The sequence below is a fragment of the Scophthalmus maximus genome, chromosome 13 (genome assembly GCF_022379125.1).
Source record: "Scophthalmus maximus strain ysfricsl-2021 chromosome 13, ASM2237912v1, whole genome shotgun sequence".
Taxonomy (NCBI): Eukaryota; Metazoa; Chordata; class Actinopteri; order Pleuronectiformes; family Scophthalmidae; genus Scophthalmus; species Scophthalmus maximus.
Window position 1 is genome coordinate 2,143,626 of NC_061527.1, and position 27,936 is coordinate 2,171,561.

The 27,936-nt window shown below is 45.9% G+C and overlaps 2 protein-coding genes and 1 long non-coding RNA gene across 4 annotated transcripts; 1 reads left to right on the forward strand and 2 right to left on the reverse strand.

The window, feature by feature from the left end:
• Window positions 1-202: 202 nt before the first annotated feature.
• Window positions 203-13,917, reverse strand: LOC124850940. The gene is made up of 6 exons (XR_007032042.1): window positions 13,822-13,917; window positions 12,302-12,538; window positions 10,273-10,413; window positions 8,054-8,126; window positions 4,132-4,184; window positions 203-400 (listed from the first exon to the last, which is right to left on the reverse strand). It is a non-coding gene; the product is annotated as an uncharacterized LOC124850940 (long non-coding RNA).
• Window positions 4,848-25,094, forward strand: LOC118318443 (solute carrier family 22 member 23). 2 transcript variants are annotated; one of them, XM_035648088.2, is made up of 10 exons: window positions 4,849-5,963; window positions 7,245-7,348; window positions 9,128-9,282; window positions 17,631-17,817; window positions 18,129-18,256; window positions 18,985-19,087; window positions 19,180-19,406; window positions 20,466-20,498; window positions 20,608-20,731; window positions 22,521-25,094. In XM_035648088.2, the coding sequence occupies exons 1-10, from the start codon at window positions 5,565-5,567 to the stop codon at window positions 22,939-22,941; spliced, it is 1,881 nt and encodes a 626-aa protein (XP_035503981.1). In that variant the 5' UTR covers window positions 4,849-5,564; the 3' UTR covers window positions 22,942-25,094. The 2 variants fall into 2 exon arrangements, with proteins under 2 accessions (XP_035503982.2, XP_035503981.1); XM_035648089.2 differs by lacking the exon at window positions 9,128-9,282 and having other exon boundaries at window positions 4,848-5,963.
• psmg4 (proteasome (prosome, macropain) assembly chaperone 4) lies at window positions 24,975-27,902 on the reverse strand. The gene is made up of 3 exons (XM_035648091.2): window positions 27,615-27,902; window positions 26,509-26,584; window positions 24,975-25,358 (listed from the first exon to the last, which is right to left on the reverse strand). Exons 1-3 carry the CDS (start codon window positions 27,789-27,791, stop codon window positions 25,237-25,239), a joined length of 375 nt encoding a protein of 124 aa, XP_035503984.1. The 5' UTR covers window positions 27,792-27,902; the 3' UTR covers window positions 24,975-25,236.
• Between the last annotated feature and the right edge of the window lie 34 nt (window positions 27,903-27,936).

A 27,936-nucleotide genomic window follows, 5' to 3' on the forward strand; every position in this document is an offset into this window, starting at 1 on the left:
GGAGACGTGCTGCAATTCTGCCCTTTTGGCCTCGAACAAATAATCTCTCACCAAAAAACGCTCACCGGCCCTTTAATATCTTTTCATCCGCAAATCATTACAGGTGCGACTCCTGCAGTGATTCGCGTGAAAGGCCAAACTTCATTTGCAGTTCACACACAAATTTGGCTAAGTTGCTGTCGAATGTGTCTCGAGCTTAGTGCTGCGCCGCAGTGCAGATGTTCTGTAATGTTCCCGTGCAGAACAGGTTGTGCACTCACGCATGGGCGCGGCCCCCAGGGGCGTCTCCTCTGCACAACAGCCTCCAGGTCGACGGTCACGTGCGCATCATGGGAAAGTCGCGCTCACACACACACACACTACGAGCGGCCGTCTCTTCCAGATCTGCAGCGATCAACTCCTGCAGAAACGGTGCAGAGCAAGAAACACGACGTCCGTATGAGTTATGAATAGAAAAACAGTTGGTTCCTCTTCTTTGCATGAGAAATGTTCCAAAGTTCTGCACAGGCTGATTGTCAGAGACGAGGAGTTACAAATGAATGAATAAACTCTGGACTAAATTAAAGTTTGAATACTTGTGTTCTTTTCTCGCCCAGAGATGATAACATTGTTGATGTCTCGTCTCATCTTTCATTTTTAAAGTTATCTATTTGTAACTAACGTTTTTTGTTTGAATCCTTCTTTATGTTTCCTTTCTCTAAAGAACATTTAGGAACATAGATATGGAAGAATTAACATTGCTCATTGCTCTTTTCTCTCACCTTCTGGCTGTAGCTGTTGATATTTCGTGAACGAGCTGTAGCACATGAGAGCGGTGTCAGTTGTATTGTGTTACTCTTGGTAAGAGAGCAAGAATTTATATTTCCCCAAATCTTTACATGAATGCAAAACACGTCTGCAATGAGAAGAGCTTTTGCTCCGGCCGCTCTCACACGTTTTAACAAATACAGAGTTAGTTCGTTGGTCAGCAGAAGTTGTGACTGATGTCATTCGGCTGAGTTTGAAAATTGTATTAAATATGTTTTGATCCTGTTACCAAAATTGCTTTTAGGTTTTAACTTTCAGCAAAGATTGGATGACAAAAGATTCCAGTAAATATTCACAAACTAAACCTCAAACAATTTCCATTAAAAGGACTAAAACTCGAGTTCTGGCCGATATAATATTCTGAATATTAATTTTTGTTTACTTTGATGTTTCACATTATTCCGTCTTTCTTTAAATGTCCTTCAGTGTTAAGCAGGATCGCCTCAGTGTGTGAATACGTTATATACAGTGGGTCCAAAAGTCTGGGACCATTTTAATATGTCAATTAATGACCAGGAGATGTTTTGTACATTACATTTTGATTTTAAAAGCAGAGATGAGGAAAAGGCTCAATGAGAGAAAAAACGTAGCGTTTTACTGATCTAGTTGGTTTTATTTGTTGTCATGTCAACCCGCCTTCCCCCACCAGTGTTCTTTTATTCTCTCTCTCTATCTAATCGAAGCCAGAAAATCCTTATCCTAAAAAAAGGTTTGTTCAACTTTCAGATCGGTGAATTTCAACTTTGAGTCAGAGTCAAAGGAGCGTCTGCGTTCATGAGAGGTGACAGACGCGTTTTGCATCTCATTCAGAAAAGACCGCTGTCGTAAAGAAACACCAACGATTCTTCATATCAAAGATAATCTCCTCCGCTGGCACACAGAGAGAGAAGCGACTGAGGGCCACCGGCATCAAAGTATATTCATATTTCATATTTCATGTGTTCATTCAGTCTCTCAAAGAGCTTGTGAATAGTGAAATTTCGTTTTGTGCACACAGACACTAGTGTCCTGACACCGAGTCTGTGGTGGAGGGGAGGGTGGAGCTGGGTAGGTAGCAACCAGAAACCAAGAGAAAGACAAAGACACGCACGCACGCACGCACGCACGCACGCACGCACGCACGCACGCACGCACACACACAGAGGGAAGAGTTTAAGGGACTTTTATTCCGAAGGGTTTGACGTCTGTAAATCATTAATGCGGTGGGGAGTGATGAGTAAAAAAGAAAAGACTTTTTATTCTCGTCAGGGACACGCACCTCTGCAGGTGTGTGAGTGTGTGTGTGTGTGTGTGAGTGTGTGAGTGTGTGTGAGTGTGTGCGTAAGAGAGGATAAGACAAAGACTTGACTCAGTCTTCGCCTGAGGGAGTTTGGTTTGGCTGCAGGGACACGGTGAGAACTGACACATGATCTGTGCTCAGTTGTTTCAACATGGCCGCCTGTGCGTCGCTGCGTCTCTGTGCAGGTTTGAATAAAGTTTGGTGATGTGAGGAGCCGGACACAGTTGCAGTTCATCTACAGATGCTGTGGACCGATAGAAGCAGGTTCCACTGTGCATCTTGTGGTTCTGGTGTTACTGCAGGACAAGGCAGAGCGATCCCGTGACAGTGTCGTACCTGTGCAGCAGGCCGACATGGATATGCCTCCTGGGGGGGGGGGGGGGGGTTGGGACCACAGAGCCAGGGAGGGGGTGGGTGGAGGGGGGAGGGGCCGTGAGCGAGAGCGCTGTCACACTACACCTGAACCAATGTGGGTCACCGGCCTCAGGGAGGAACTCGGTCACTGCAGTGCCATCGACCGTCACGTGACGTTACTTCATCTGAAAGACTCTCAGGGTCGGTGTTGGTGTCTTCGTGTGTTCGAGGCCATTATCACTTTGAGCGATTTCAAGTGGCCTCCGTGTTCATTCATCTTTTTGACATGAAAGATTTGAATTGTTTTTGGAATATCTAGACTCATCAACGATACTTTTTCTTTCCCTTTTGAAATAAAGACGCTACAGTTTGTTTGTTCTTAACAGAATGGTTTGATATATTCGTTAACTTAAAAATGATGACTTTCTAAGTAGAGCACATGATTCTATTCGAAGACTTAATCCAATGCATAGACAGGAATGTTGTTTTCACGTGCGGTTAGCTGGACAAAAAAACAGAAAGAGAAAACGAGAAGAAAAAGGAAAACTGCAGCCTGCAGCATCTCTATGTCCAGCAGGTGGCACTACAGCACATACCAACAACATGTAAGTCACCAAAAAAACACAGAAATTGACATTTCTTCCACGCAGGTTTGATTGTTTGATTGTTTGTTTGTCAGCAGGATTATGCAAAACATTTAAAAAAATAAAAAATACAGACACTTGGAAGGGTGAGACACGGGACAAGAACGAACCCGTGTCATTCTGGCGTGGATCCGACTAAAGGGCGGATCCAGGAAAAAAATGTTCATGACTTTCTTTGACATTGCAAGATGTGGCGTGTTTCTTCTCTCTCGTATTTTATTGAGATTTTCATCAGTTTCCTTGGCAACAATTCGTGGAATCTTGATAGAATCAGAAAACATATCTGCAAACTGATAACGACGAGTGTTTGCAATTTGGTGCAGCTTGATTCGATTGGTTGACGGGCGTTGGCGGAGGAGGTTATGAGCTCCACTCTACTGAGCGACATTTTGACCGCAACTTGTTTTGTGTTCAAATTTGAACAGACAAGATTTGACACGTTAATTAATGGAGGATTGAAGGTGATGGTATGTGTATAGTTTAATAACTCTCCCGATATAAATAGTTTCCCCTGCTTGTACGTCCTTTATGAAACACTAAAACAAAAGCCTCTAAACTTAAAACACGAAAACCTAAATCTGACATCCATCATCTCATCGAACAGCTAATTACACGTCAATAAATTATCACCATGTTAAATTACCATATTTCCAATTTCATTTAATCTTTTTTCTTGATTGATGTGACTATGTGAAGGGGGGGGGGGGGGGGGGGGGCATTCTGTTTAGGGCCCCCGGGACTATCTGAGCCAGCTCTGGTATGTGCCATGATATGGGTGTGGTTGGGAAACTGTGACAGATGACACACACATATTCTCAGCCTCCTCCATCTCAAGCCATAATAGGTCTCTGAGGAGGAGGAGGAGGAGGAGGTGGGGTGAGGAAGGAGGTGAGAGATGAGTGCGAGCTGAGCACAAGTTGTCACCTCTCCGCCACACGGTGTCGGCCGCGCCCTGAATACCAGCTCCGTGTCTTCACGAGACATCAGGGGGTAACACACACACACATACACATGCACACGCACACGCACACGCACACAGTCACTCACTTGGATCTCAAGGTCACTCGCGCTGAGCAGCTGCAGCCACAACATTTGCAGATCTGTTGAAAGGGACATTTAGAAATGTTACTGTCTTGCATATCAAAAATAACATCATTATTAAACATCAGTAAAATTAAGTCAGTGTTGTGTCTTGATATTATGCCGAGAGTCATATTAAAAGGGGGAAAAGATTATTATTAAATGAATGCAAGGACGAGAACTGTGGTGTTTGGCGCCCCCTCGTGGTCGCCAGCCGGTAGATCACCCCACATGCTCCTTTTGTCTCCTCCTGTAACCAATGCTGCCTCTTCATAAGAGGGTTATGAAATAATAATTTCAAAAATAATCATATGACGCGAAACAGCCTCCGTGGGACACACAATGACAGAAAAACCAAAACGGATGAATGTCTCCACTCGATCTTCACAATCCCAAATCGATGCAGGAATCGATGGAGAAACGGGAGATTATTATTATTATGAATAATTCTGACAGTGGGGAAGCTGCACAAAGGGGCTCGTTGTCTCCTGCAGATGCCCGTCAGTGGCGCAGTCGCCCCTCTGAAGACCCTCCAATCGCAGCGCATAGCGCGACCGAGGGAGGGCGGGGCTTCACCCCCCCCAGCCCCACCCCCCCAACCCCCTCCGCATCTCGGCTCCGAGCCCCGCTTTGGCACCGTGTCCCCACATCGACTAGACGGCGACGAGCGGCGTGTTCCACCGCGTCCCGGAACTCAACGACCCCCCCCCCCCCACCCCCCAAGTGGACCGGAGGTGGACCGGGGGAGCTCGCGGACGTTGCGCACCCAAAGGGAGCGAGTGATGGTGCGCACCTGCGGGAGGGTCACGGGCTTTGGGACAGGTACGAGACCTGTGGCGCGCGTGGATGGATGACGGTCCGGCAGCAGATGTGTAGCGGAGCCCCACTCTGGATGTAGCAGCTCGCCGCTCCACGTTCCGCCTCCACTCGGCCAGCGGCGGCAGCAGCAGCAGCAGGCCTGGCCCGGTTCGGCTCGGTTCGGATCCCGCCGCAGGAGCTGCTGCACTTATGGAATATGAAGCACATGCTCACGAGCATGCCTGCCCGTCCGCGCGCACCCCTCCCCGGGAGCTCCTCTCCAGCCCTGTCCGCTCGGACATCCCCTGGTCGCTTCGAGCCCCCCGCGCCATGAGGGCGACTGCTCGGTGATTCGGTGCCCTCTGCACGCCTGAACGGACCGGACCGGACCGGACCGGAGCGGAGACACCCCCCCTCTTGATTTTGGATCGGGCTTCTGTTGGCTACCACTACACACACACCGGATTTATCTGCGGCCGTGGGCTTTTCTTTGTGCCAAAGGGGCTTAACGCAGTGCGCGCACACGGCACCGGAGCGGGGGGCTTCACTCGAACCCCCTCCGCTGCGCCCAGCTGCTCTCTGCTCTTTGTGGCCGGGCCGCGATGGCAGGCGGCCGGTCGCAGGAGGCGCAGGACCACGCGCCCGAGAACGGCTTCACTCCGCTGGAGCAGCCGGTGCCGCGGCTGCTGCCGCGCATCGACGGCTCGGTTCTGCCGTCTCTGGGCGGCTTCGGGAGGCACCAGCGGCAGATCGTGGTGCTGACCTGGATACCGGCATTGTTCATCGGCTTCAGCCAGTTTTCGGATTACTTCCTGCTGGCGCAACCCAACGGCGCGTGTCTGCGGCCGCTGGCCAACGAGAGCGACTGGACCGCGGCGTCCGCGCCGCTCGCGGTGCCCGGAGGAGCCAACGGCACCGGCGGGGGGCTCGGGGATATGTGCGCCTGCAAGGAGTGGAGGCTGGAGCTGCAGACGGGACTCAGTCAGAACGTGGTTACCAAGGTAACGAGCGAGCACCGGATGAACCGGAGTGTCATCTCTGTGGCCACCACCATCATCATCATCATCATCATCATCCTCATCCTGTGTCTTCATCTTCAGCGTCAGTCTCAGTTTACAACGGACTGATCCAAGTAGCAACACACCGCTGACTGACAAGTTACCCACTGACCTCAATATGAGGCGGTGTGTGTGTGTGTGTGTGTGTGTGTGTGTGTGTGTTGAGCTCAGAGAAGGCAGCAGCAGCAGCAGAAGCAGCAGCTGATAACTGCAGTTATACAATACTCTGTGTGTGTGTGTGTGTGTGTAAGATATGGCTGAAGTCAAAAGAAATTCCAATACCAGTATCCTCTTTCACCCCCATGTGGAACTAAATGCTGTCACTTTAAATCTAAAATCAAATGTGGCCACAGATAATAGATTGATTTAATGTAGATTTACAGTCTTGGCCTTAGATCCAAATGTGATAATATTTGCTGCATATTCCAGTTCCCCTTTTGGATCGCTGCAGAGTCCGTGTTCTTTCACATCCACTGTTAATAAAACCCGGGGGTTCCAGCGGGTACATTATCTAATGGGTGGGGCTGCTTTAAAGGTTAATATGGCAATGCAGTATCATGCAAAACTAATTAGCGCACAGAAGATTGTGAAGACGATGATATGAATGCGCTGAAAGTCCCCAAAACCCCCCCCCGTCCCCCTGGCTCTGTATATTTGTGTCGTATCAGTTTTCGTAGTTAACACGAGGAGGGGGGACTTGTGTAAATCTGTGAATCATTTTTTAAACACCAACACTGTTTTCCACGCTCAGCCGGGCCCTCGCAGAAACGTCCAGGGTCCCAAACACGGGGAGAACAAATTGCGTGTGTCATTGGCTGAGTTTCAGATGCCTAAAGCTTCAGCGGTCGGTGTGTGTGTGTGTGTGTGTGTGTGTGTTGACCTGTGACCTTCCAGGGAAACGAGTGGGAAACTTATCGATTTCGGTGATTTGTAGTCACGTGCTCTTATTCACACACGTGTGCTGCTGCCTTCTCTCTCTCTCAACGTGTACATTTTTTATATTTCAAGTGTCTTCAGCGTGTTTGCACACTCGTCAGCCTCCATGAATTATCAAAAGCGGCGTGCGTCGACGGAGCTGAAAGAGTTTGACAGGCTCTTTGTGAGAGAAACCCACGTCTTGTCTTCGTGCTCAGTTCCCTTCTCATGTTGTTGCTGGTGGACTTTCCTCTTTTTGTGGAACGTTGGCTGACGTTCCTCTTGTTTTTCCTCTTGTCTCTGTTTCAGTGGAACCTGGTGTGCGACTCGGCCTGGAAGGTGCACATTGCCAAGTTCTCGTTGCTGGTGGGCTCCATATTTGGCTACCTGGTGATGGGTGTCATGGCTGACTGGTACGCTGCCTCCTTTTCCTTTCTGTCCTGTGCCTTCATGAAGTGTTGTTTTTTTTGTGTGTGTCTTTGCCTTAAAGGGACAACGTGTAAGAGTTGGCCGAGTTAATGCTGAGCAGCACATTAGCAGAGTGGGTGCGTGGGACTGAAAGCCCAGAGCAACTCATACAAACAGAAAAAGGCAAATGATCTGAGATGGAATCATCCGCGACATAATCACAGACATTGAGCAGATTTGCTTCCTGTTTCGCTCTATGTGATGTGGAATAAAGACCCTGGTTTAGACGCCTGACAAACTTTATGAGGGAACTTTTCCCCGACGGCTTCGCATTTCTTCCTTCGATACACGAACAAGCTCCAGATTTGACTCGTCATTTTTACGTCAAAATGATTTGTTTTTTAAGAATCGTTTTGAGACAAAGTTACGCCCAAGTTCCCTGTCAGACAGCACATCCACATACTGCACCATCGTTTTTATCAGGTTGTGTTCAAGAACTTCACCTGTTGTAAAATGTGAACTCGCAGTAACAAAGACATTCACTCTTCATTTTGTGTTGATAATCTCAATCAAAATTTATGTTTTGAATCAGAATACTTACCTAATATTGACTCATAAAAGAATAATTCTGTTTTTTTTTCACAACTTGGAAATGGGTTTTATGCTTTAATCCGACATTTTCACAGGTTACGATAAAGTTGACTACTCACCGAATCAATAGCCGAGATCTCGCAAGGTCCAATGTTGAGAGAGAGACAAGTAGTCAAGGATAGACAAACACATCTGGAATAGAAAATGAAGGCAAACAGTAAAAATGATCACCCAAACTATGTTTGTGCCAATCCGTCGAGTAGCTGCTGAGGTATTTCTCAAGATAAGTGCGAGCTTTGACCTGTTGGCTGAGCTAGATTAACTGTCAGGGCATCGCCACAGTCATTTGTATTTCACCCTACAGGGACCATGAACATCTGCACCAAGTCTCATGACAATCCATCTGATATTTTCCTCAAATATTTGATACATATTGACCAACTGGACAGGCCAATGTTGAGCCCCGCTGCTTGCATGGCTACGTTTAAAAACCAAGCAATGTCCCTGTCACTCCGTAATAATATCAACACGGTAATAATACATTTTTTTCAAGAAGACAAACTTCCTTCATCAGGGGGAAATCTCGAGACAGATTTATGGGTAATGTAAAACCAAAACTATCTGATGATTCAAGAAGTCAATTGTCATGTACACAGTCAAACATGAGTTCGCACTGGGCAATGAAATTCTTACTCCGCAAGTTTCCCCTTCACACAAATAGAATTACGTAAGAAAAGGACTTAAAACTAAAGATTTGAAAATATTAAATATGTGCAGAAGAATAAAAAATGTGTTTTACAGTCATCTGCATGGCTCAGTGATAAAATGTCTTTTTGTAAATTGGTGAAATGAGCCTTTAAGGCCACGCTGCTGCACGTCCGTCCGTCCGCGGCCTGCGAGCCACCTGAGCTGCACCGTGGGAAAAACAGTCCCCGCATTGTGTTCCGGGATCAGTCACCATGGAAACCATGTAAAGAAATGTGCGGGGGCAAAGACGCCTCGGCTCTGACCTGACCCACTGATCTACTGACCCCCCCCTTTACACCAGGAAGTCCGCGCAGCCCGGAGGAGACAATGAGCGGGAACGATTCCCTTTCGCTCGACTGCGCATCAGAAGCTTCTTCCCCCTCAGTGTGTGACACTAAACTCTCTGCCGCGTCTCTCTCATGTCTTTCCCCTCTTTGTTTCCCAAGGTTTGGTCGACACCCGGTGTTGATTCTCTCGGTGCTTTTCATGCTGGTGTTTGGTCTGAGTGTTGCCTTCTCTGTAAACGTCACCATGTTCAGCACCTTGCGCTTCTTTGAGGGTTTCTGCTTGGCGGGCCTCGCTCTCTCCCTCTACGTGCTCAGTAAGTATCCGCTTCCGACTGTACCTCCTCACGCCGCGTGGCTTTTTGTCTTTTCTGCTTTTTATTTCCCGCTCCTGTATTTTCGCATTCTTGCTCTGTAATGTTTGTTTAATGTGATAACTATTGCCTGTATGGGGCCTTGGAAGGGACGAACCCTCCAGAAGAGAGAAAACAAGACTATGTTAAAACTAGGGATGTCCCGATCCGATATTCCATATCGGTATGGGGGCAATATTGGCCGAAATGACTGGATGGATATCGGAATAAATAAGAAGCAAAATCTGATCCGCTACATTATCGTTGGGAACAGATATGAAATAGCGATCCATTAAGAGTACATTGTAACCAGCTGTCAATTCCAAGCCATTTTCCAAAACCCGCTATAAAGTCATGTGACCAAAACACCCAAACGCGTGAGTCAAAGACAATTGGCTGTGCTTTGATTTTGGCTATATTCACATACGAAATGATGAACTATGTTGGAGTCAAATAGACGATACAGCACCAAACGCATTGCAGCGTGGACGCAGCGTGATGACAGCCGGTACCGTCCAATCGGTGCATGGTTGCCGGTGTAGGTGGACGCACAGTGGACGAGCTGTCAGTCAGACCAACAAAGATGGCGCTGGTCAAAATCCTAACTTGAGTTCACGGCCGGGTGCAACACATAAGATATGTATTGGACATATTAGAAGAGAGATTTGGTAGATATTATGAGAAAGGGAGATGCCAACAGTTGGAATGGAAGCTGTAGTTTTTGGGTTAGGGTTAAGCTAACGGTTGTTTTACCGTGTTAGCTTTCTAATAGTAAATACAGAAACTATTGGAACCTCAACTGTAGCTCGGATGCAATCTTAGAACTCCAGTAAGTGGATATGGTGATTAGATTAGATGATTCCTACGGTTTGATAAATTGGTTGCTCCCTCCCACTGCGCCCCCCCCCCCCCCCCCCCCCCCCCTCTCCCGGCTGGAGTCCCCCTCTTCCTCACCCCTCTGCTGGCCTCTTCTCTCTCTCAGGCCAGCCGGGGATTAGAGTCATACATTGTGCTGGAAGACCTTGAGCTTTGGCGATTGGGGGGGGAGGTTTGTCCCTCTCAGCAGGATGTCCCAGATAAGTCCCTGCTGATCTGCTGATAAAAAACAAACAAACAAAATGATGCCTGTGAACCTTCTGCGCAGACACTCCTGAGAATATAATCTGTGATGTATACAAAGGCGAAACAAAACACTCATAATGTTGTCGTCCATGGCGCGTGTCCCATCAGACCAAAGTGATAGGGAGTCGCTTGGTCCCATGACTCGTCATACCGACATTACCTAAAGAAAGTTAGCGGCGAGAGAGCATGAGAGATTCTCAGGAAGCTAGGAGTTCTCAGTCATGCTAACGTGCTGGTCCTTTAGCCGTGAGCCCATGGCATGTTTATTTCCGCGTGTTAGCATGCTAACGCTTACTAATTAGCAGTAAACACAGCACAGCTGAGGGTGATGGACTTTGTGTTTAGCGCTAATTAGCAATTGTTAGCATTCCGAAATTAATGTAGCTTTTTGTCTCATGAATCAGAGTACTGGACATATTTACATTTGATCGGATGATGGTGATCGATTAAACTCTTATTTCTTGTTTTTTTTACGATGAACGTCATGCACAAAATCCGCTCATTGCCATTCCTGGTGCCACGCGGCTAGCTAGCATGGCTAAAAAAATGACGTACAAAGCAATGCTACCTTGCTAATGAAATACGGTTAAATTGGCCAGTGTGACTTGAACAATGAGGAAAATAATTCCTTTTATTGAAGAAATTCATGCCAGCTAGATTTATTTTGAGATCAAAACCGATTTCACAATCGCAGTTTAAAGTGCAGGCGTAGCTAGATACTTTTGTGATACTTGGTACAAGCTCCAACATTAATAATGAAATGCTGTTGCTGTACCTCAACAGCGATAGCGAACCAATAGCTGGGAAAACATCAAACTTGTATTAATCTTTAATATTCTTTAAAGTCAACTATTACAACTATTTTTTTTCAAAATGACTTAAATAATCAGTATTTAAATCATGATGTCAGAAGTTGTGATATATTTATTGCTGACAGCTGTGATTTACTTATAATGCAATTATGATTTAAAAGAATTCACAGTTTATACCTCGTTCATTTGATAAAGTTGATAAAAACATAACTTTTAGAATTTTTTTGTGAAATCTCAACATGAGATTAATGAATTTTAAATTTCAGGTGGTGTCAGGTCACCTTGTTACCTTCCATTTATCTGTGTGTGTGTGTGTGTGTGTGTGTGTGAGAAAGAGAACAGATTGTATGCATGCTTGCTGTTGGTTGCGAGGTGTCGATGCATACAGTAGGAGGAGGAACAGTCGACTCGCCGCCACAGAACTTTAAAGCGAACTCGCGCGACGACGGCAGATAACAGACACACTCACAGTGACCGAAACACGTGTAGGGTCGTGAAGACGTTGGAAAGCTTCCAATAAACATCCTCAGAGGCTCAATACGTAGATGCAAGGCAGTAAAAACCCACTTTGCAAACTCTTCATTATTTCCAGTAAAACGTGACAGATGGAGAGTGGACACTGAATATGAATCCATTTTTTCCCTTGTTCCTCCTTCGCGCGCTTGCCAAGAGAGGTACGACAGCGTCTCTTCTCCATGCCGCAGGACGGAGGCAGCGCAGGCAGGCGCTCAGGATTTTGGCAGCGACGCGTTGTTTTGTCGTGTTGGCTCGGTGCTCCGGCACATTGGATTTGAAATGTAAAAAAAAGAAATCAAAATAACAATGAGGTCAGAGTGGCGACCCTTCAGCTTCAAGTTGAAGGAGTCGTGTGTTTTTCTTTATACACACTACCAGAAGTTATTGGACAAGGAGGAGGGATACAGTGTCAATGAAGTTGACATTTAAGACGGATATTCTGGGGGTTTACTTTAACTTAATTTAGTTCTGGTCTCATTCTTTGCTAATATCAATTATCACATTGGATGAAATAAATAAGAGTGTTTACTCACCAAGCTCACGGCACAGTTTCTGTGACTGGACGAGATCCGGCGTGCTCAGTGTGGTGGGATTGTACGGTCATCGTCAGAGCTGTGGCTCAGGAGCGGTCGAGAGGTCGTCCGCGAACCGGCAGGTCGGTGGTTCGATCCCCGCTCGCAGTCAGCATGCTATAGTGACCTTTGGGCAAGGCACTAAATCCTAAATTGACTCAATCAGATCAAACTGACGTCCTGATTCAACTCAGGCTTCTGAAAAAAAACGAGGAATCATTACCAACAATTAAGAGGTTGTCCAATAATCTTTTGGTTCATAGTAATGTAAATATAATGGGTTTTTTTTTAACTTTTGTGAGAACAATGTACAAAAAAACTTGTTATAAACTGGAATATTCATTAATATTTTTTTAGATCACGACCGATACTATCGGCCAACTGATATGAGCCTTTAAATGTGCATTCATGTTGACCTTTTACATAACATAAATGTTTAATATATATATTCTATTTATTTGGTCGTATTTGCATTTTCAATTTATAGTTATCTATGATAAAGTTTATGGTTTTAAAGTATATATATATATATATATATATTGACCGATGTATCGCTATCGGAAATCGTATATTCCCAGATATCGATATCGGCATCAGCCCCCAAAAACCCGTATCGGTCGGGCTCTAATATTCTAGCTCTTCATCGGTTGCTTTGTCTCGTGTGTTTAGGAACATTATCCTGCAGCATTGTGAGAGAACCAGGGAACTGTGTGTGTGTGTGCGTGTGTGTGTATGTGTGTCTGTGTGTGTGTGTGTGTGTGTTAGGTGTGTGTGCGTGTGTGTGAAAGAGGCCAGATGTTTAAAACCCATTACGTCCTAAATTACAGCTTCAGGCAGGATTTTAACACCACAGTCATTTGAAATCTAACACGCCGACGTGGTAGAAAACACATCACTGCCTTGTACAACTGCACCGTAACGAGGCTACACGCCTGTGGAGTGTGTCCGTCAGCTGAAGGATACAGGAGGATGCTCATCCATCATACAGTACTGTATGATGGATGACTGTACAGTCAGTGTGCACGTGTGCTCGCTGTGGTTGCACTGTTTCCATCTCCATCATCTTTTCTTTCTCCCCCCTAGAAATTCTCATTCTGCCCACTCCCTCACTTCACCCTCTGTCACTGTAAATGCGGCGCTGAATTCCTATTTTTACATCCAGCAGCTCTCTGGCCATTTCCATTTTCTCTCCTCCACTCTCCTCTCCCTCCATTCGTGCTATCCCCCTCCTGCTCTCTCTCTCTCTACCATTGTATCACCACCGGCAGCGCCACATCCTCACTTTCTCATTTTCTCGGGGCTCATTTAAAATCTCTCGTCGCTCGGTTATCTCCCTGCGACACGCGGCGCATAATAAACTTCACCGGAGCTTTAGTTTGCTCTCTGCTAATGTAAATGTGTTCATGTTCGTGTGTGTGTGTGTGTGTGTGTGTGTCGCACACATCCCACATGTTATTATTAGTGTGTAATTTGCCGCTGACCTCTGGGAGCTGTTGGGAACGAGTCTTCTTCCTGCTCATCCGTTCTCCGTTCATTTTAGGGCAGAGAGCGTTTTTTAATCCCGTCTTGAAATCGTGGCTGTCCATCGTTCGTGCTCTTCTGGAAAATAATCTTAGAGAAAATATTTACTCCAGCTGTAGCACCGTGGGAAAAAACAGCAAAATCTCAACAGAAACATATCAAACCATCCCTGCAGCATAATCCACTTCTTTGTTATTGATCCATAAACTCCACATGTTCCCAACAATCATTGCTTCACCAAAAAAAATGCTATATATATATATGCTATAAATATATATACTATGGAGCTATAAGGAGGTTAGGAGGAACTACTAGTGGGACAATAATTGATATTTCTATAGTATCATATCATATTTTCCAACCAGCAACAATTCGGTTTTGTTTAAGTGTCAATACACTAATTTTCTCAACCAACAAAATTTTAAAAAAAGAAAGATCCTATCATAACACAACATTTAGCAGCTTAACCCGTCTGATATTTCCCCTCGGGACTTGGTGGAGACCAAAAACAGAGGTAAAAGGAGAATGAATATTTGGCAGGTGGACACGAACATGACTATGTTTCTCTGTATCAGCTGACGTGTGACGCGGCAACTCTTTGCCAGCAAGTTTTTCCATATCCACTTCAAAAGATGATAATATGTCCGTGTTTAGATCTTATTTTGCTGCTGCCGAGAGGTCAATCATCTGTTCTCGCAGGCTAGAACTTGACTAACAAGAGACTTGTCACAAAGCCCAGAGAGCAAAAACTCATAATGGCATGGTCAGCAGTCAGGAAACATTCGACTTTCATTGCACAAGCTGTGAATCGAGGCTAACGGACGAACAGCCGCTGTGCCACTTTTAAACTCTGCAAAGAAAAGATTTTTCAGTGAAGTGGCTCAGTTTTGCCTGGACACAAAGGAACGTTTGCTTTTTTTACACCAGTGAGCCAAGGTTAATATCATCGCCTCTCCCCGTCCTTCTCCGCTCCTCTGAGACTTTTAGGTAATGACGGAGTCGCGTGTGCGTGTGTGCGTGCGTGCGTGCGTGCGTGCGTGCGTGCGTGCGTGCGTGCGTGCGTGTGTGCGACTGCTGCTGACTCAGCTGGGGAAAACTGTGGTGTCGTGCCCTTGTCAAGCTGTTTCCCATCCTTTCGTCTCTCTTCAACAAATGCTGCACCAAAAAAAAAAGGATTTTTATAGGGATTGTTTTTGTCTATAACGTTACAGAAAACGATGCACAGATATTCAGGTGCAGGACAGGATGGTTGTACTTTGGCGTCATTGTTTGTCAGCTAATCTATTAATTGGCTCATAATGTCAGTCCTATCTTTTCTCTTAATCTAAAGTGCTAAATTTCTTCTCATCACCAACTCCCCCCACATCTCCATCACACACCAACACAGACTCCCTCTCTGTGAACTCCTGCTGTTAGAAAGCCAATTGTCTCTCCACAGTGTTGTCATGCCCCAGGCAAGGTTAGCAAGCAGACAACACACAGTGTGTGTGTGCGAGTGTGTGTGTGTGTGTGTGTGTGTGTGTGTGTGTGTTGCCGTCAGCCATTTGTCATGGGAGATCCGAGGGTCAGCTGCTTTTTGTCGCCTCCCCATTTGTTTTTACGTCCCCTTTATTCCTTTATGTGTTTTTGTTTTGCGAATCCTCTGCGACTGTTCACTTGCAGATGTGAGGACAAGAGGAGAAGCAGCTTGAGGGGGGGGGGTCGGAGGAGGTGGGGGATGGTGAGAGAGCCACTTCAGCCCAGATGAGCGAGAGGAAAGAGGGGGGGGGGGGGATCAGTCCACGGGGGGAGCAGTGAGATAATCAGCACAAGGAGAATCATTCTCCACTCAGCTGGAACAAAAGGTCTCTGCCAGTGTGTGTGTGTGTGTGTGTGTGTGTGTGTGTGTGTGTGTGTGTGTCTGTGTGTGTGTGTCTTCAAGGGGGTGATGTCCCAGCAGAGTCGTCGTCCCCGCGCCAGAGAGTTGGGGAGTGATTTTTTGTTTCATGAGGTTGGTTTAGGGATGAATTGCAGTTACAGTACAGGTACAGTTAATATCTGTAGAGTGTGTGTGTGTGTGTGTGTGTGTGTGTGTGTGTGTGTCTCTCTGATCCTTTCTTATTGACTGTGCCGTGGACAGAAGCACCGCAGAGACACGGCGATGTGTTTGTTTGTTTGTTTGTTTGTCGGCACACAGACGGGGTGGGGGGGAGGGGGGAGGGGGGGGGCAGCAGCAGTGATGGAAAGCATACAGTACATGTAAACAAAGCAGAGTACTGAGGTACGACTTTGAGGTACTTGGACTTCAATACTTTATACTATATTCATTTTTAGATATTCCTCATCACATTTCAGAGGACAACAGTGGTGGTTGCCATTTCAGGTGGTTTAAAAACATGGTCAGGGACCAAAGGTTTCACAAGGACGGACTCACGTGCACGAACACGTCATCAGACCGGCTACAAAAACAAAGAACAGAGAAGCTCGGATCACAACACACACACACACACACACACACACACACACACACACACACACACACACACACACACACACACACACACACACACACACACACACACACACACACACACACACACACACACACACACACACACACACACACACAATCCCTTTACAAAAAAAAAACTCTGTTACTGCTCCCACGTTTACATTTGTGCGTTAATTTAAAACTTTTGCTATAGTATTTTCTGTCAGTTTGCTAGCAACTGAATGAAAAAGATTCCAGAGTGAAGAGAGAAGTAGACACATGGGTCCGTGCTGAATTTCCTTCATCGGTTTGGTTGAAAGTCTAGAGGGAATAAAAAGTGTAGACAGCAGATGGATGTTTTTAATAAAAGGATTTATAGTAATACCTGTACTTTTTTTCCCTTCCCCTCCTCCTCGGCCCCTGACTAAATCATTTTCCCGTCTTCGTCTTATCTGAAAATCTCTTCCATCTTTCCTGTCTTTGTTATTCCGTCTGTCCCTCCGCCCCTCTCTCCATGTGAGTCTCTCTCTCTCTCCCTCGGCTTTATTATCATTCCTGTGGCGCTTCCACCGATGAATGGAAGGAGGAAAAGTCATTTGTATTCTACCCCTACTCTTCTTCCTACTTTCGCCCCCCCCCCCACGTCTCTCCTCTTGTGTACAATAAGAAGTGACAGTACACGATGCCAGGTTCGATCCTGCCTCCACACACACACACACACACACACACACACACACACACACACACACACACACACACACACACACACACACACACACACACACACACACACACACACACACACACACACACACACACACACACACACACACACACACACACACACACACACACACAGGTCACCTTCAAAAGGACCTTGCCATATGGACCAGGCCATCTGGATTGTACCATGTTACAGGCAGCAAGGGGAGGGAGATGGCAGCCCGGTCGGGGGGGGGGGGACACGTTCACCGAAAGCAGCTGAACCCTCTAGAAGTCCGGTTCATCCGAAAGTTTATAAAGAGGTCTGGTGTTAAAGTGCTCGCTCTCTCTCGGGGGAGGGATCAGTAATAGGAGTCGGCAATAATTCAGACAGGAAATTCAATACAGGCTCCACCATTAAACAAACACACACACATCACACTCTTCCAGGGCAATTAAGGCTGCAGCTTAGTTTATGATGGTAATCTCTCACACACACACACACAAACGTCTCCCCTGGTGAACCAACACGACCACAAGTCTGTACTCTCTGTGAAGCTTAATGTCCCTTTCTCGTCTCTCTCCTCCCTCTCTTAGGGATCGAGCTCTGTTTGCCAGCCTGGCGGTTCTCCATGACGATGGTGGCCAGTTTCCTGATGGTGGGCGGGCAGCTCCTGATGCCGGGGGTGGCCGCGCTTTGCCGCAATTGGCCACACCGCGACGACTGGCAGGTGCTGCAGATCGTCATCATCAGCCCGTTCGTTCTGATGCTGCCCTACGTCTGGTGAGTCCCGACCGCCCGCTGAGGAAATCCACACCGGGGGGGGGGGGGGGGGGGGGGGGGGGGGGGGGCGACAGATTTGTCTTGCGCTGAGCCAGGCGACAGCTTGTACAGTACACACTGCACTACACGACACGCTGCTGCGACTCACAGACAATGCTCTCTTTCTCCTCTTGTTTTCCCCCTTTTTCTGTCCCTTGTTTCTTCTTCTTTGCTCTTTCAACTCGTCGTCCTCGACCATCTTTGTCTCCCTCTACATCTCACACGTCCCTTCTTCTCTCTCTCTCTCTCTCTCTCCCTCCATCTCTCTGCAGGATTTTCCCCGAGTCGTTGCGCTGGTTGCTGGCCACCCAGCAGTACAGGCGAGCCAAACCCATGATGCTGAACATCGCCAGGAAGAACCAGGTGGACACGACGACCGAGCCCAGCGGGGTTCTCGCAGGTGAGGACGGAGGACGACCAACTTGGGACGGGCGATTCCAAAAATCCCTTTTTTTATTCGCTCCGCTGCTTTATTCATTCACTTTTCATACATCATCCGTGTTTCGTTGCGAGCTGCTTTTCTTGGGCGTGTGATGAAATGAACATACGACACACAAAGACACCGACTCGCATACGGTGTTCCCGAGCCCGTCCTTTAGAAAAGTTCACAAGCATTTTCTTCCACACAGGAAGATCGATAAAAATGTGACAACCGATTATTTTCCCCTACTACTTTTATGATTCGGCGTTTTTAATGTCTCCAAAAACCCGTTGGACGTTCAATTCACAGCGACGTTCCCGCGGACAAAGCTCCGACCAGTTTTGCTCATTCCCGCGGGACGAATGACTCAATCTGGTTTCAATCTGTTGCTGAGCAGTCGTCAGGCACATCGTGCACCGTCCTCCGAAACACTTACACTACATCTCTCCTCCGTCAGCCACCGACACATCTTCCTTCCCCCCCTCGGCCTCGCCGCTTGATTCATTGTTCCCGCCCGCTCCCAGTGGCCCCCGAGCCGACAGATAGATGATGAGTGTGAGGCTACAGGGATGTACCCTACTATCTATCCACAGGCACATTACTTTCTCTGTGCTAAAGGTCCCGTAGCGGCGTCTCTCTCTCTCTATCTCATTACCTTCCAGAAAGAAAAAGGTCTCAAGGTGTGCGTTTCATGTTTCCTACCACAGAGCTGGAGCAGGAGCTGCACAAGAGACCCCAGAGGACCTGCATCGTCAAGATGATGAGCACCAGGAACCTGTGGAAAAACATCGTGGTGCTGTGTGTCAACTCGTGAGTGTGTTCGGTTTCCTTTTCTTTTTTTTTTTTGCCATCATCCGTGTGCGTTCCGAGACCTCACCCCGCGTGTCCTTGTTTTCGCGCAGCCTGACCGGTTACGGGATCCACCACTGCTTCGCCCGCAGCATGCTGGACCCGGAGGCGCAGCCCACCGCGCTGTGCCACGCGGACTACTACACCATGGCCGGCATCGCGGTGGCCACCTGCCTGGCCGTGTGCCCCGCCGTGGGGCTGATGGGACGCCGCGGAGGGCTCCTCACCTTCATGATCATCACGGCCCTGGCGTCACTGCTGCAGCTGGGTTTACTCAACCGTGAGTCACCACGCCGGTCACCAAACTGAGCGGAAGAAAACAGTCACTGAAGACAACAATGCTAACTCAATGTTAACAATCACGCAATGCTAACTTTTTTTTTTTTATCATAGCGGTTAATCAGATTTGTAATTTCAATTGAACGCACCCCTGTCGCATCTCTTAAAGGGGCAGTAAGCAAATGTTGGAGAAAGCTTGTTTCTCTCTTTGTAGTTGTTGTTGTGATTTTGCTCTTCGGCAAACCCACGACCTCGGGTATTGTGAGTTCGATGCACTGACCACTGGGCCAAAATTGCAAGACTTGCGGCGCCACCCGCTAGCGCGTCTCTTAAGGTATCGACGGGTGATGCTTACAAAATGCACTTGCTTTGTTGTGCGGTGCTGTCGGCACCATTTTGTCTTTGTTTTGGATTTACGGAGCCTGGGCTCGGACAAAATACCCCCCAATTTTTTTCTCACCGCGCACTCAAAAGCGACAGCTAACGGACGGTGAGGAAATATTCTTAGATTTTTTTACAAAACGTGTTTTTCTTTAGAATCGCTTACTTCCCCTTTAAGGTGTCAGGAAGTGATGTATACAAACTGCACACAGTATTGTGTGGTGCGCTCCGCACCATTTTATTTTTGGTTTTGGTTTACGCGGCCAGGGCTGAGCCAAAAAAACGGATTATTTTTGACCACTGCCCATAGATTAGAGTCGCATGCTGCCCCTTTAAATGTCACGTTTTTAATAAAGCTGTCTTGGACACGTGCAACAAATACGGGAAGGTTGAAATTCAGCAGAAATGAAAAAGAACACGTACATCGCTGTGTCATTAAAATCAGAACATGGCGCAGTTTCACTCCGCTGGTTCCTTGTCCTTTGACCTACATCTGCAGCGAGCGGCCGTTACTTCAGGCTCCAGTGGGAAACTGCTCAGTGTTCACACTGGTCCTGGAGGCTTTTTCTACTTTATTCTGCTCGCCTTTGAGTCAGCACTGTGCCGTCCTCTGTGCTGACTAATGACATGTTCTCCCCCTCTCCTCTTCTATCGCCCTACGCTCGCCGACGGGATGCAGTAATTGGGAAGTACAGCCTTCGCCACGACACAGGTACGACTGCAGCGCGCTCATTTAAACTGTGAAATGAATTGGCTCTTTGTTAAGTTGGTTGTAGTTTGTTGAAACATGCTGGTTGTTGTTCGTGTTCTTACCTTGACAGTTCTGCGCGACAGCCTGAACAGGAAGTTCTCGGTGGCCTTCTCCATCATCGGGATGTTCTCCTCGCACGCCGTCAGCACGCTCAGCATTTTCTTTTGTGCCGAGATCACTCCGACGGTCATCAGGTGAGTCCGGATGCTCGTATATAAAAGTGTGTTTTACGACGCTCGGGGGGGGGGCCTTTTCATTACACGCCACATGTTCGGCGGCTGACGAAGCACAGCGGGGGAGGAAATCGCTCCCTGTTCGCTGCCTATAGTGACGACTTATTTACAACGTGCCATTTTTTTAGAGTGTAAATTTATATGGTCATTAAAACCTCAGACCCCCAGACTCCTGAGTTGTTTCACACTATACATCACAAATAACTACTGTGGACTACGATCTGCTGACTATGGCACTTTATATCCATTTTGTTTTTTTAACTATTTCCTTTTTAGCTGTCTTGTACATTGTGTGCAATTTGTTCTTTTTAAATTTTTATCGTCTAAAATGTTAACCAGGAGTGGCCTACATTTCATTGGTTTTTGTACAATACAGTGACAATGAGGGCGTTTTGTTCTGTTCTACAAAATTAAACTTACAATTGTCAGTTTACAGTGAAACATGGATGTTTTTCCTAAAAGGAAATAAAGGAACATCTCATGAATAAAAAAAGAATTGAACTAAATCTATTAAAGCCAGTGAAACTGCTCCTATGAAATATGATGTGATGTTATACACAGGATTTCGCCAAAGCACATTAGAAATAACTTTCTATATCAATGTTATTACAAGGAATTATCTGTTTCTGCTATTAGTGTTTCCTTTCACTTCCACCTGGTGAGGTGAACACGATTCAGACTTTGGGGTAAAAAGAGAATCAGTGCTCACAGAGTAAAGTCAGATTATCGCCAAAACATAATAAGTGTAGAGTCTAGGGAAAATATTTCACCGTCTTCTTTGCTAAATGTAACTGACAATGTGATTCCATCTGACTATGAATCTCTCTCTGTCTGTCTGACATTTAATTTAAACCGTACTTGATGTTACCATGGTAACTGTGTATTCTCATGAAATCGGACACAGCCCCTTCGATAAAGTCACCGATGAATAAGTTCTCGCTCCAGCCTAACAGGCACAATGTACTATAGTCTTTGTATAGAGGGGTCCTTTGGACATCTCTCGTTCACATAGTTGCCTACTGGCTCCATCTTGTGGTGAAACGTTAGATCGACCAGGTTAGTTTGGAAGTCGTGACCTCAAAGGCCTCAGTATTCTTCGACCGGACTAGAATCTAGATCACATCACGTGTTGTTCTCTGGCGTCAAAGGCAAAAGTGACGTACGTAGTTTAAAAAGAAAACTTGAAGTTGGAATCTTTTGTCCGATTTAGGGTTTGCGCTAGTTGCAAAATTTGTTGGATGCCACCGAGACTGTAGATAACAATGGACGACATGACAGCTCCGGAAAGTGAAACCAAATAATCTGGATCACCCCCAAGGTGGCTGGCCGCAGTATAGTTCACAAACTCCGCCTCCTCCATGTTAGCAGATGGACCAAACTAAGACAAAAAATTCAAAGTAGACGTTAAATAAATGTATCAAAAAGATAGTTTCTGTCATTTCAGGTGGATCTTGTCACACTGATGTATGTTCAAGTGGTCACGTTCCGATCAGTTTGGTTTTAATTACTTATTTGATGCTTGAAAACAGGATTAAACGTCATGATTGACAACTGCAGACCGACTCGTGATTGGTTGAGCATCACCAGCGCAAGATGGTAGCTCCCGTTGCTGGGATGTTGCGTCTTCATTTTCCTAAAGAGGCAGAAAGTGGAGACGTGTCGTCCATCTTCATTTACCGTCTGTGGGCGCAACCTGGAAATAGCGCGGGACATCCAACCTCACTCGAACTTTGTTTCTCTCTCTGTGCAGGGGCGGAGGCCTGGGCCTGGTCCTGGCGAGCGCTGGCTTCGGCATGCTCACCGCCCCAATCATGGAGCTGCACAACCAGAAGGGCTACTTCCTGCACCACGTGATCTTCGCCTGCTGCACGCTGCTGTGCATCATCTGCCTGCTGCTGCTGCCAGAGCCTCGGGGCCAGCCCCTGCCCGAGAGCCTGGCCGACGGCGAGACCTTCACCCGTCAGACGCTGCTCCATCCCGGGGAGCAGCACCTCCTGCTCGCCAAGAGCGACAGGGACTACTCCCGCGTCCACGACACGCCGCTGCACCTCTCGGCCGCCGGGAGCGCCACGGTGGCGGCGGCGACCGCTCTGGCAGCGGTGCCGGCCTCGTACGCGCTGGCGACCGGCGGGGAGGTGATTGGAAATCGTGCCATAGCCAATGGGGTGTGAGCGACACAGCAATAGTCCCACTACTGTGCTAATAACTGCTCGAGCATTAATAACTTGTAAAGAAAAAGAGGAATATGAACCAGATGAACTCTCGGTGAATGGTGCGGTTTGTGAGGCGGTGACGATAGTGATTTTGTGTAGTTTGTAGTGATTATGATTCATTCAGGAGTTGCCAAAAATGTTTGTCCTGAACCACGTTTACCTGAAGTCAGTGTGTTAAACGATATGAAGGTCGCGAGCGGCGATTCTTTTTCTTGCTCTTGCCGAGAACGATGAACTGGAAAAATCCGTCTCACCAGACTATACATTTTTAAAAAGGCATTGAATTTCTACTACTGAAATTTTCAACATTGAAATTCTGTGAATTTTTTGTCTCTGAATTTAAACCGTTCACATTTGAAGCACAACATTTTTGGGCCGCATTGAAATTATGTGTCTGAATTTTTTTTGCCTCTGAATTCAACGCTGGAAAATTTCAATAACTGATTTTGACTTTTGTTTTTTCAATTTTCACAAATTCATATTCAAAAAGAATCTAATTATAAAATTCAAATCATGTGAATTCGAGTTGCTCATATTTGATAGGCAAAATCGAATGTATAAGTCCACTTAAAAAACTTAAACTGTTTTTACTTAAAAAACAGTGAAAATCATTTTTTCAAATTCAGAGGCAAAAAACATAATTTCTATGCAAAAAAATGTCAGCGCTTCAATTGTGATGGCTTAAATTCAGAGACAAAAAAGAATAATTCACATACAGAATTTCAATCCTGAAAAATGTCAGCAGCAGAAATTCAATGCCTTTTTGAAAATTCCAAAGTGCGGCTTCCGTAGAAGAGGCAAAGTAGAGCAGACAAGCTGTGAATTTTTCTTGTTTTTCGTAGTTTTCGACTCGTTGAAAAAGAGGATTTCACTACATCTCGTAATTCTTTATAAGTTATACTTTGCACTAAACGTTAGAGACACAATCGAGTGTTTGTGATTTTCCAGCCAACACATTGGAGGATCCAGGGAGCGGCGGTTAAAACCCCCACTTCCACTCTTCTTTGCATGAAAGGGCACAAGTGTTTTATTTTTTACATGTTCTCTGTTCTTTATTTGTGGTCCCTCTCCAGGAAGTCCAATGTGGCACTTTATCCTCGGACGTTGAGGTCAGTGTAGACGCTGATTTTTTTTTTTTTTTACAAATTTGATTTAAACGAGCATTACCGCTGCCGTCGTCGTGGGAGTATGATGGTTGTCTGACGCCACGAAAAACAGCCGGAGACCTCGGCACAGACGGAGACTGCGGTTTAAACGCTTAAAAAAAACAAAACCTGAGAGTTGAACAGACACAAAGTCGTCGAACTACACGTATAAATGTCTTATGACGCATCTCAGCAATCAAAATGGCTTTATCGCGATTGGCTCCGTTCTTTTCTAACGGAAAAAACAGAGTGAACGTAATTTATGAAAAAACTGTATTTATTTTTTTCTCATGCTGCCAAGGGGCAATTTTTGTTGCTTGAAATGACTTTACCTTTAATTTTAGCAAATATTTCCACTCCCCGTTCTCTGTGCTGTGGTAACGTCGTCATCCTGCTCCTGGGAATATTTAACATCTGGCCAGAAAGCACAATATTTTACAGTAATTTTTCAAAATAAACATTTGTGAAGATTAGAGTAGAGCAGCGTTATAGACCCTGGTCCTAGTTGTGATTACTGTACATTTATACACTTTTACTACGTAAGTGTCCCTTAGGACTGTGTGAGGTTAATGCATCATCATCAACCTTATACTTTTATAGGATATAATATGCACATTGAATATTAGATTAAACCATTTTTTCGTCCAGATCTACAGAATTTTTAAAAAACATTGATCGTCCACCTTTTTGGGGTTTTTTTAAGTCACATTTAGGACACGCTACGTTAATTTTTTTAAACACAATGTTACGGTTTGGTAGTTTGTATGTTTTCCCACAGTCAAAAACACTCGGAGGAAATAATAATAATTGTAAAAAAAAAAAGAAAACACAACTGAACTCAACAACTAACGCTGTTTTTTCGAAGTGTTATTTTTTTAATACGATGCATTTGTACAAAAAAACGTAGGCCTACATGTTTTGATAATGAACCACTTAATTTATTATGTCAATAAAAAGAACACTCGATGTGACCGCCTGTGGTTATTGTGTCGGAGGAGCGGGGTTTCAAGTGCGAGGAAGAGGAAGAGGAGGACCTGCCATTTTTGTTTGTTTTTCCTTTTCCGTCCTGAATGTCGTCAGTTCCATATCAAAGGTCCCGGGTGAAGGATCAGAAGTGTTCGGGGTGAAGCTCCAGCTCCTTTTTGATCCGGTTCTCCACCAGCAGACTGACGTTGGAGTCCGTCATTGGGAGGCTGTAGCTCACAAACACCTGCTTTCTGGTCCTCTTCGCTGCAAAACACACAGACAAAGACAATTATTTCGCATTCATTTGGACACATGCCACAAGAAGAGCTGCAACATTGAACGACTAAATGAATGGGAAAATATTAGTTACAAGTAGGTTTTATGGCAAAAAGAGTCTAAATTCTCTGATTTCAGCTTCTTAAATGTGAATATCTTCTGTGTGACTTTGCTCCTCTGTGACAATGAACTGAATATCTTTGGTGTGTGGACAAAACAAAAGATCATCTTGGGGTTTTGGGAAACACAATCGACATTTTTCACCATTTAATGAACAAAACAACTATTTGATTAATCAAGAAAACGATCGACAGATAGGTAGTTAGACAGACAGATGTTAGTTAGTTTCAGCCCCACTGCCAAGGATCTATTATTTCCTTGCATATCAATCAAACTAACATCATCAGTCGTGGTAAAAATAATTAAATAACTGGCTATGAGTCACATTTTTCCATGGCTAAATTGCTAACGCCAACTGTCTGCTGACACCTGCCGTCCTCTCGTGGATGCTAGCAGCTAATGCTAGCGCGAAGTGCTAACGCTAACTGTCTGCTGACACCTGCTGTCCTCTCGTGGATGGTAGCAGCTAATGCTAGCGCGAAGTGCTAATGCTAACTGTCTGCTTACACCTGCTGTCCTCTCGTGGATGCTAGCAGCTAACGCTAACTGTCTGCTGACACACCTGCCGCCCTCTTGCGGATGCTAACTCTAAGTGCTAATGCTAACGCTAACTGTCTGCTGACTCCTGCCGTCCAATCGTGGATGCTAACAGCTAATTCTAGCGCGAAGTGCTAATGCTAACGCTAACTGTCTGCTGACACCTGCTGTCCTCTCGTGGATGCTAGCAGCTAACGCCAACTGTCTGCTGACACACCTGTCGTCTTCTCGCGGATGCTAAGTGCTAATGCTAACTGTTTGCTCACACCTGCCGCCGTCTCGTGGATGCTAACAGCTAATGCTAATTGCTAATGCTAACGCGAACTGTCTGCTGACACTACTTTCACAATGTGCTAAAGTAGTGATTCCTGAGCTCAAACATACAAAACCACACAGGAGCTTTATAAGAAGAAAGAGCTCTTTAATTACCTCCCTTAACTGGTTACAACATTAATAACACTGTGTTTCATTCCATCGTTACCTAATCTCTGTGACAGGGAATTCGGAGCCGTGTTGGACGGATCCCCCATGACTAACGTGGATAATGGCATCGAATCCTGCAGAGAGAAAAACAAGGGGACAACAGCTGTTGGTAGCTTCTGCAATAACAAACAAACCAACAATACAAATTAATATATAAACTAGAAACCGTCCTGCGACCGGATCACACAAACCCATCTTAGTCCTCTGCCTCCATTTTGATCTCGACTGGATCTGGCACGGTGACAAAATGTGTCCACGGACAAATGGAAAAATTGACAATTGTCAAAGTGCCAGAATGCGTTATTGCTATTATTCAGCTCTGCTCTTTGTTTATTAAAAATTCCACAGTTTATGAGAAGGATAAAAGCAGACAAGAAAAGATTTTAGATCATTGTCCTTGAGGCTCCACCCAAACCTTCACCTGAACTGTCTGCGGTCGTCAAGGTGCATTGTGGGTAATGTAGGCACTACTAGGCACCGGGTTTGGTCAAGAAAGAAGAATGTGAGGAATAAAAAGAAAGATATTAGTGGTTTCATTGCATCGATCTTGATATTTGTCTTTTTACTTTGCATATTTTCATACAAATGTGTTTATAATTTTTTAATCATGTCACATGTTGCTGTTTTCCCCTTATTCTCTATTGCAAACTAAGCATTCTCTTGTTTATTTTATTTCAATCATTTGCTTTTATCTATTTGATCTTATTTGCATATATTCATGTTTTGTCATGTCATATGTTGCTCTATGTTTTTTCCTTATTTTCTAGTGCACAATAAGCACATTGAATCTATGCTTGTCATATGAAATGTGCTATATGAATAAACTTTACTTGGCTTCATGAAATAAAAGTTATTATTATTACTACTACAATTAACTGAGCCCAGAACCAGAACCTGATGGAGCCCAGAACCGAACCTGATGGAGCCCAGAACCAAACCTGATGGAGCCCTGATGTAGCCTAGAACTGAACCTGGCGGACTCCAGGACCGAACCTGACGGAGCCTGAAGGAGTGGGACTTTTATTTTGTAGGAGAAGCAACAAAATCATAACCCAGCTACTTCCTATATATATATATTTCAGCGGGAGTGTGTTTTCTACTCACGTATTTGCTGCTCATCGACACCGCCAGGTTGGACAGAAGCGGCGCGGAACCGACCCACAGGAAGAAGCCGCCGCTGAGCTTCATCACGTGGAAGTGGACGAGCTGCTCCAGGATCTTCTCCGAGAAGTTGTGCACCGAGATGGACTCGATCTTCTCCGCGTCCTGCGTCTCGCTCATGTTGGCTTCTGTTTGTTTCTGTTTCTGGGCTCAAGAGTTCGAGCAGCGATGAGTCGTGCTCGTTGTGTCTGTGTGACTGTAAACAGAAACAGCGACTTCCGGGTTCATCGAGAAGCCCAAACCAATCGATCCACGATGTTCGAGA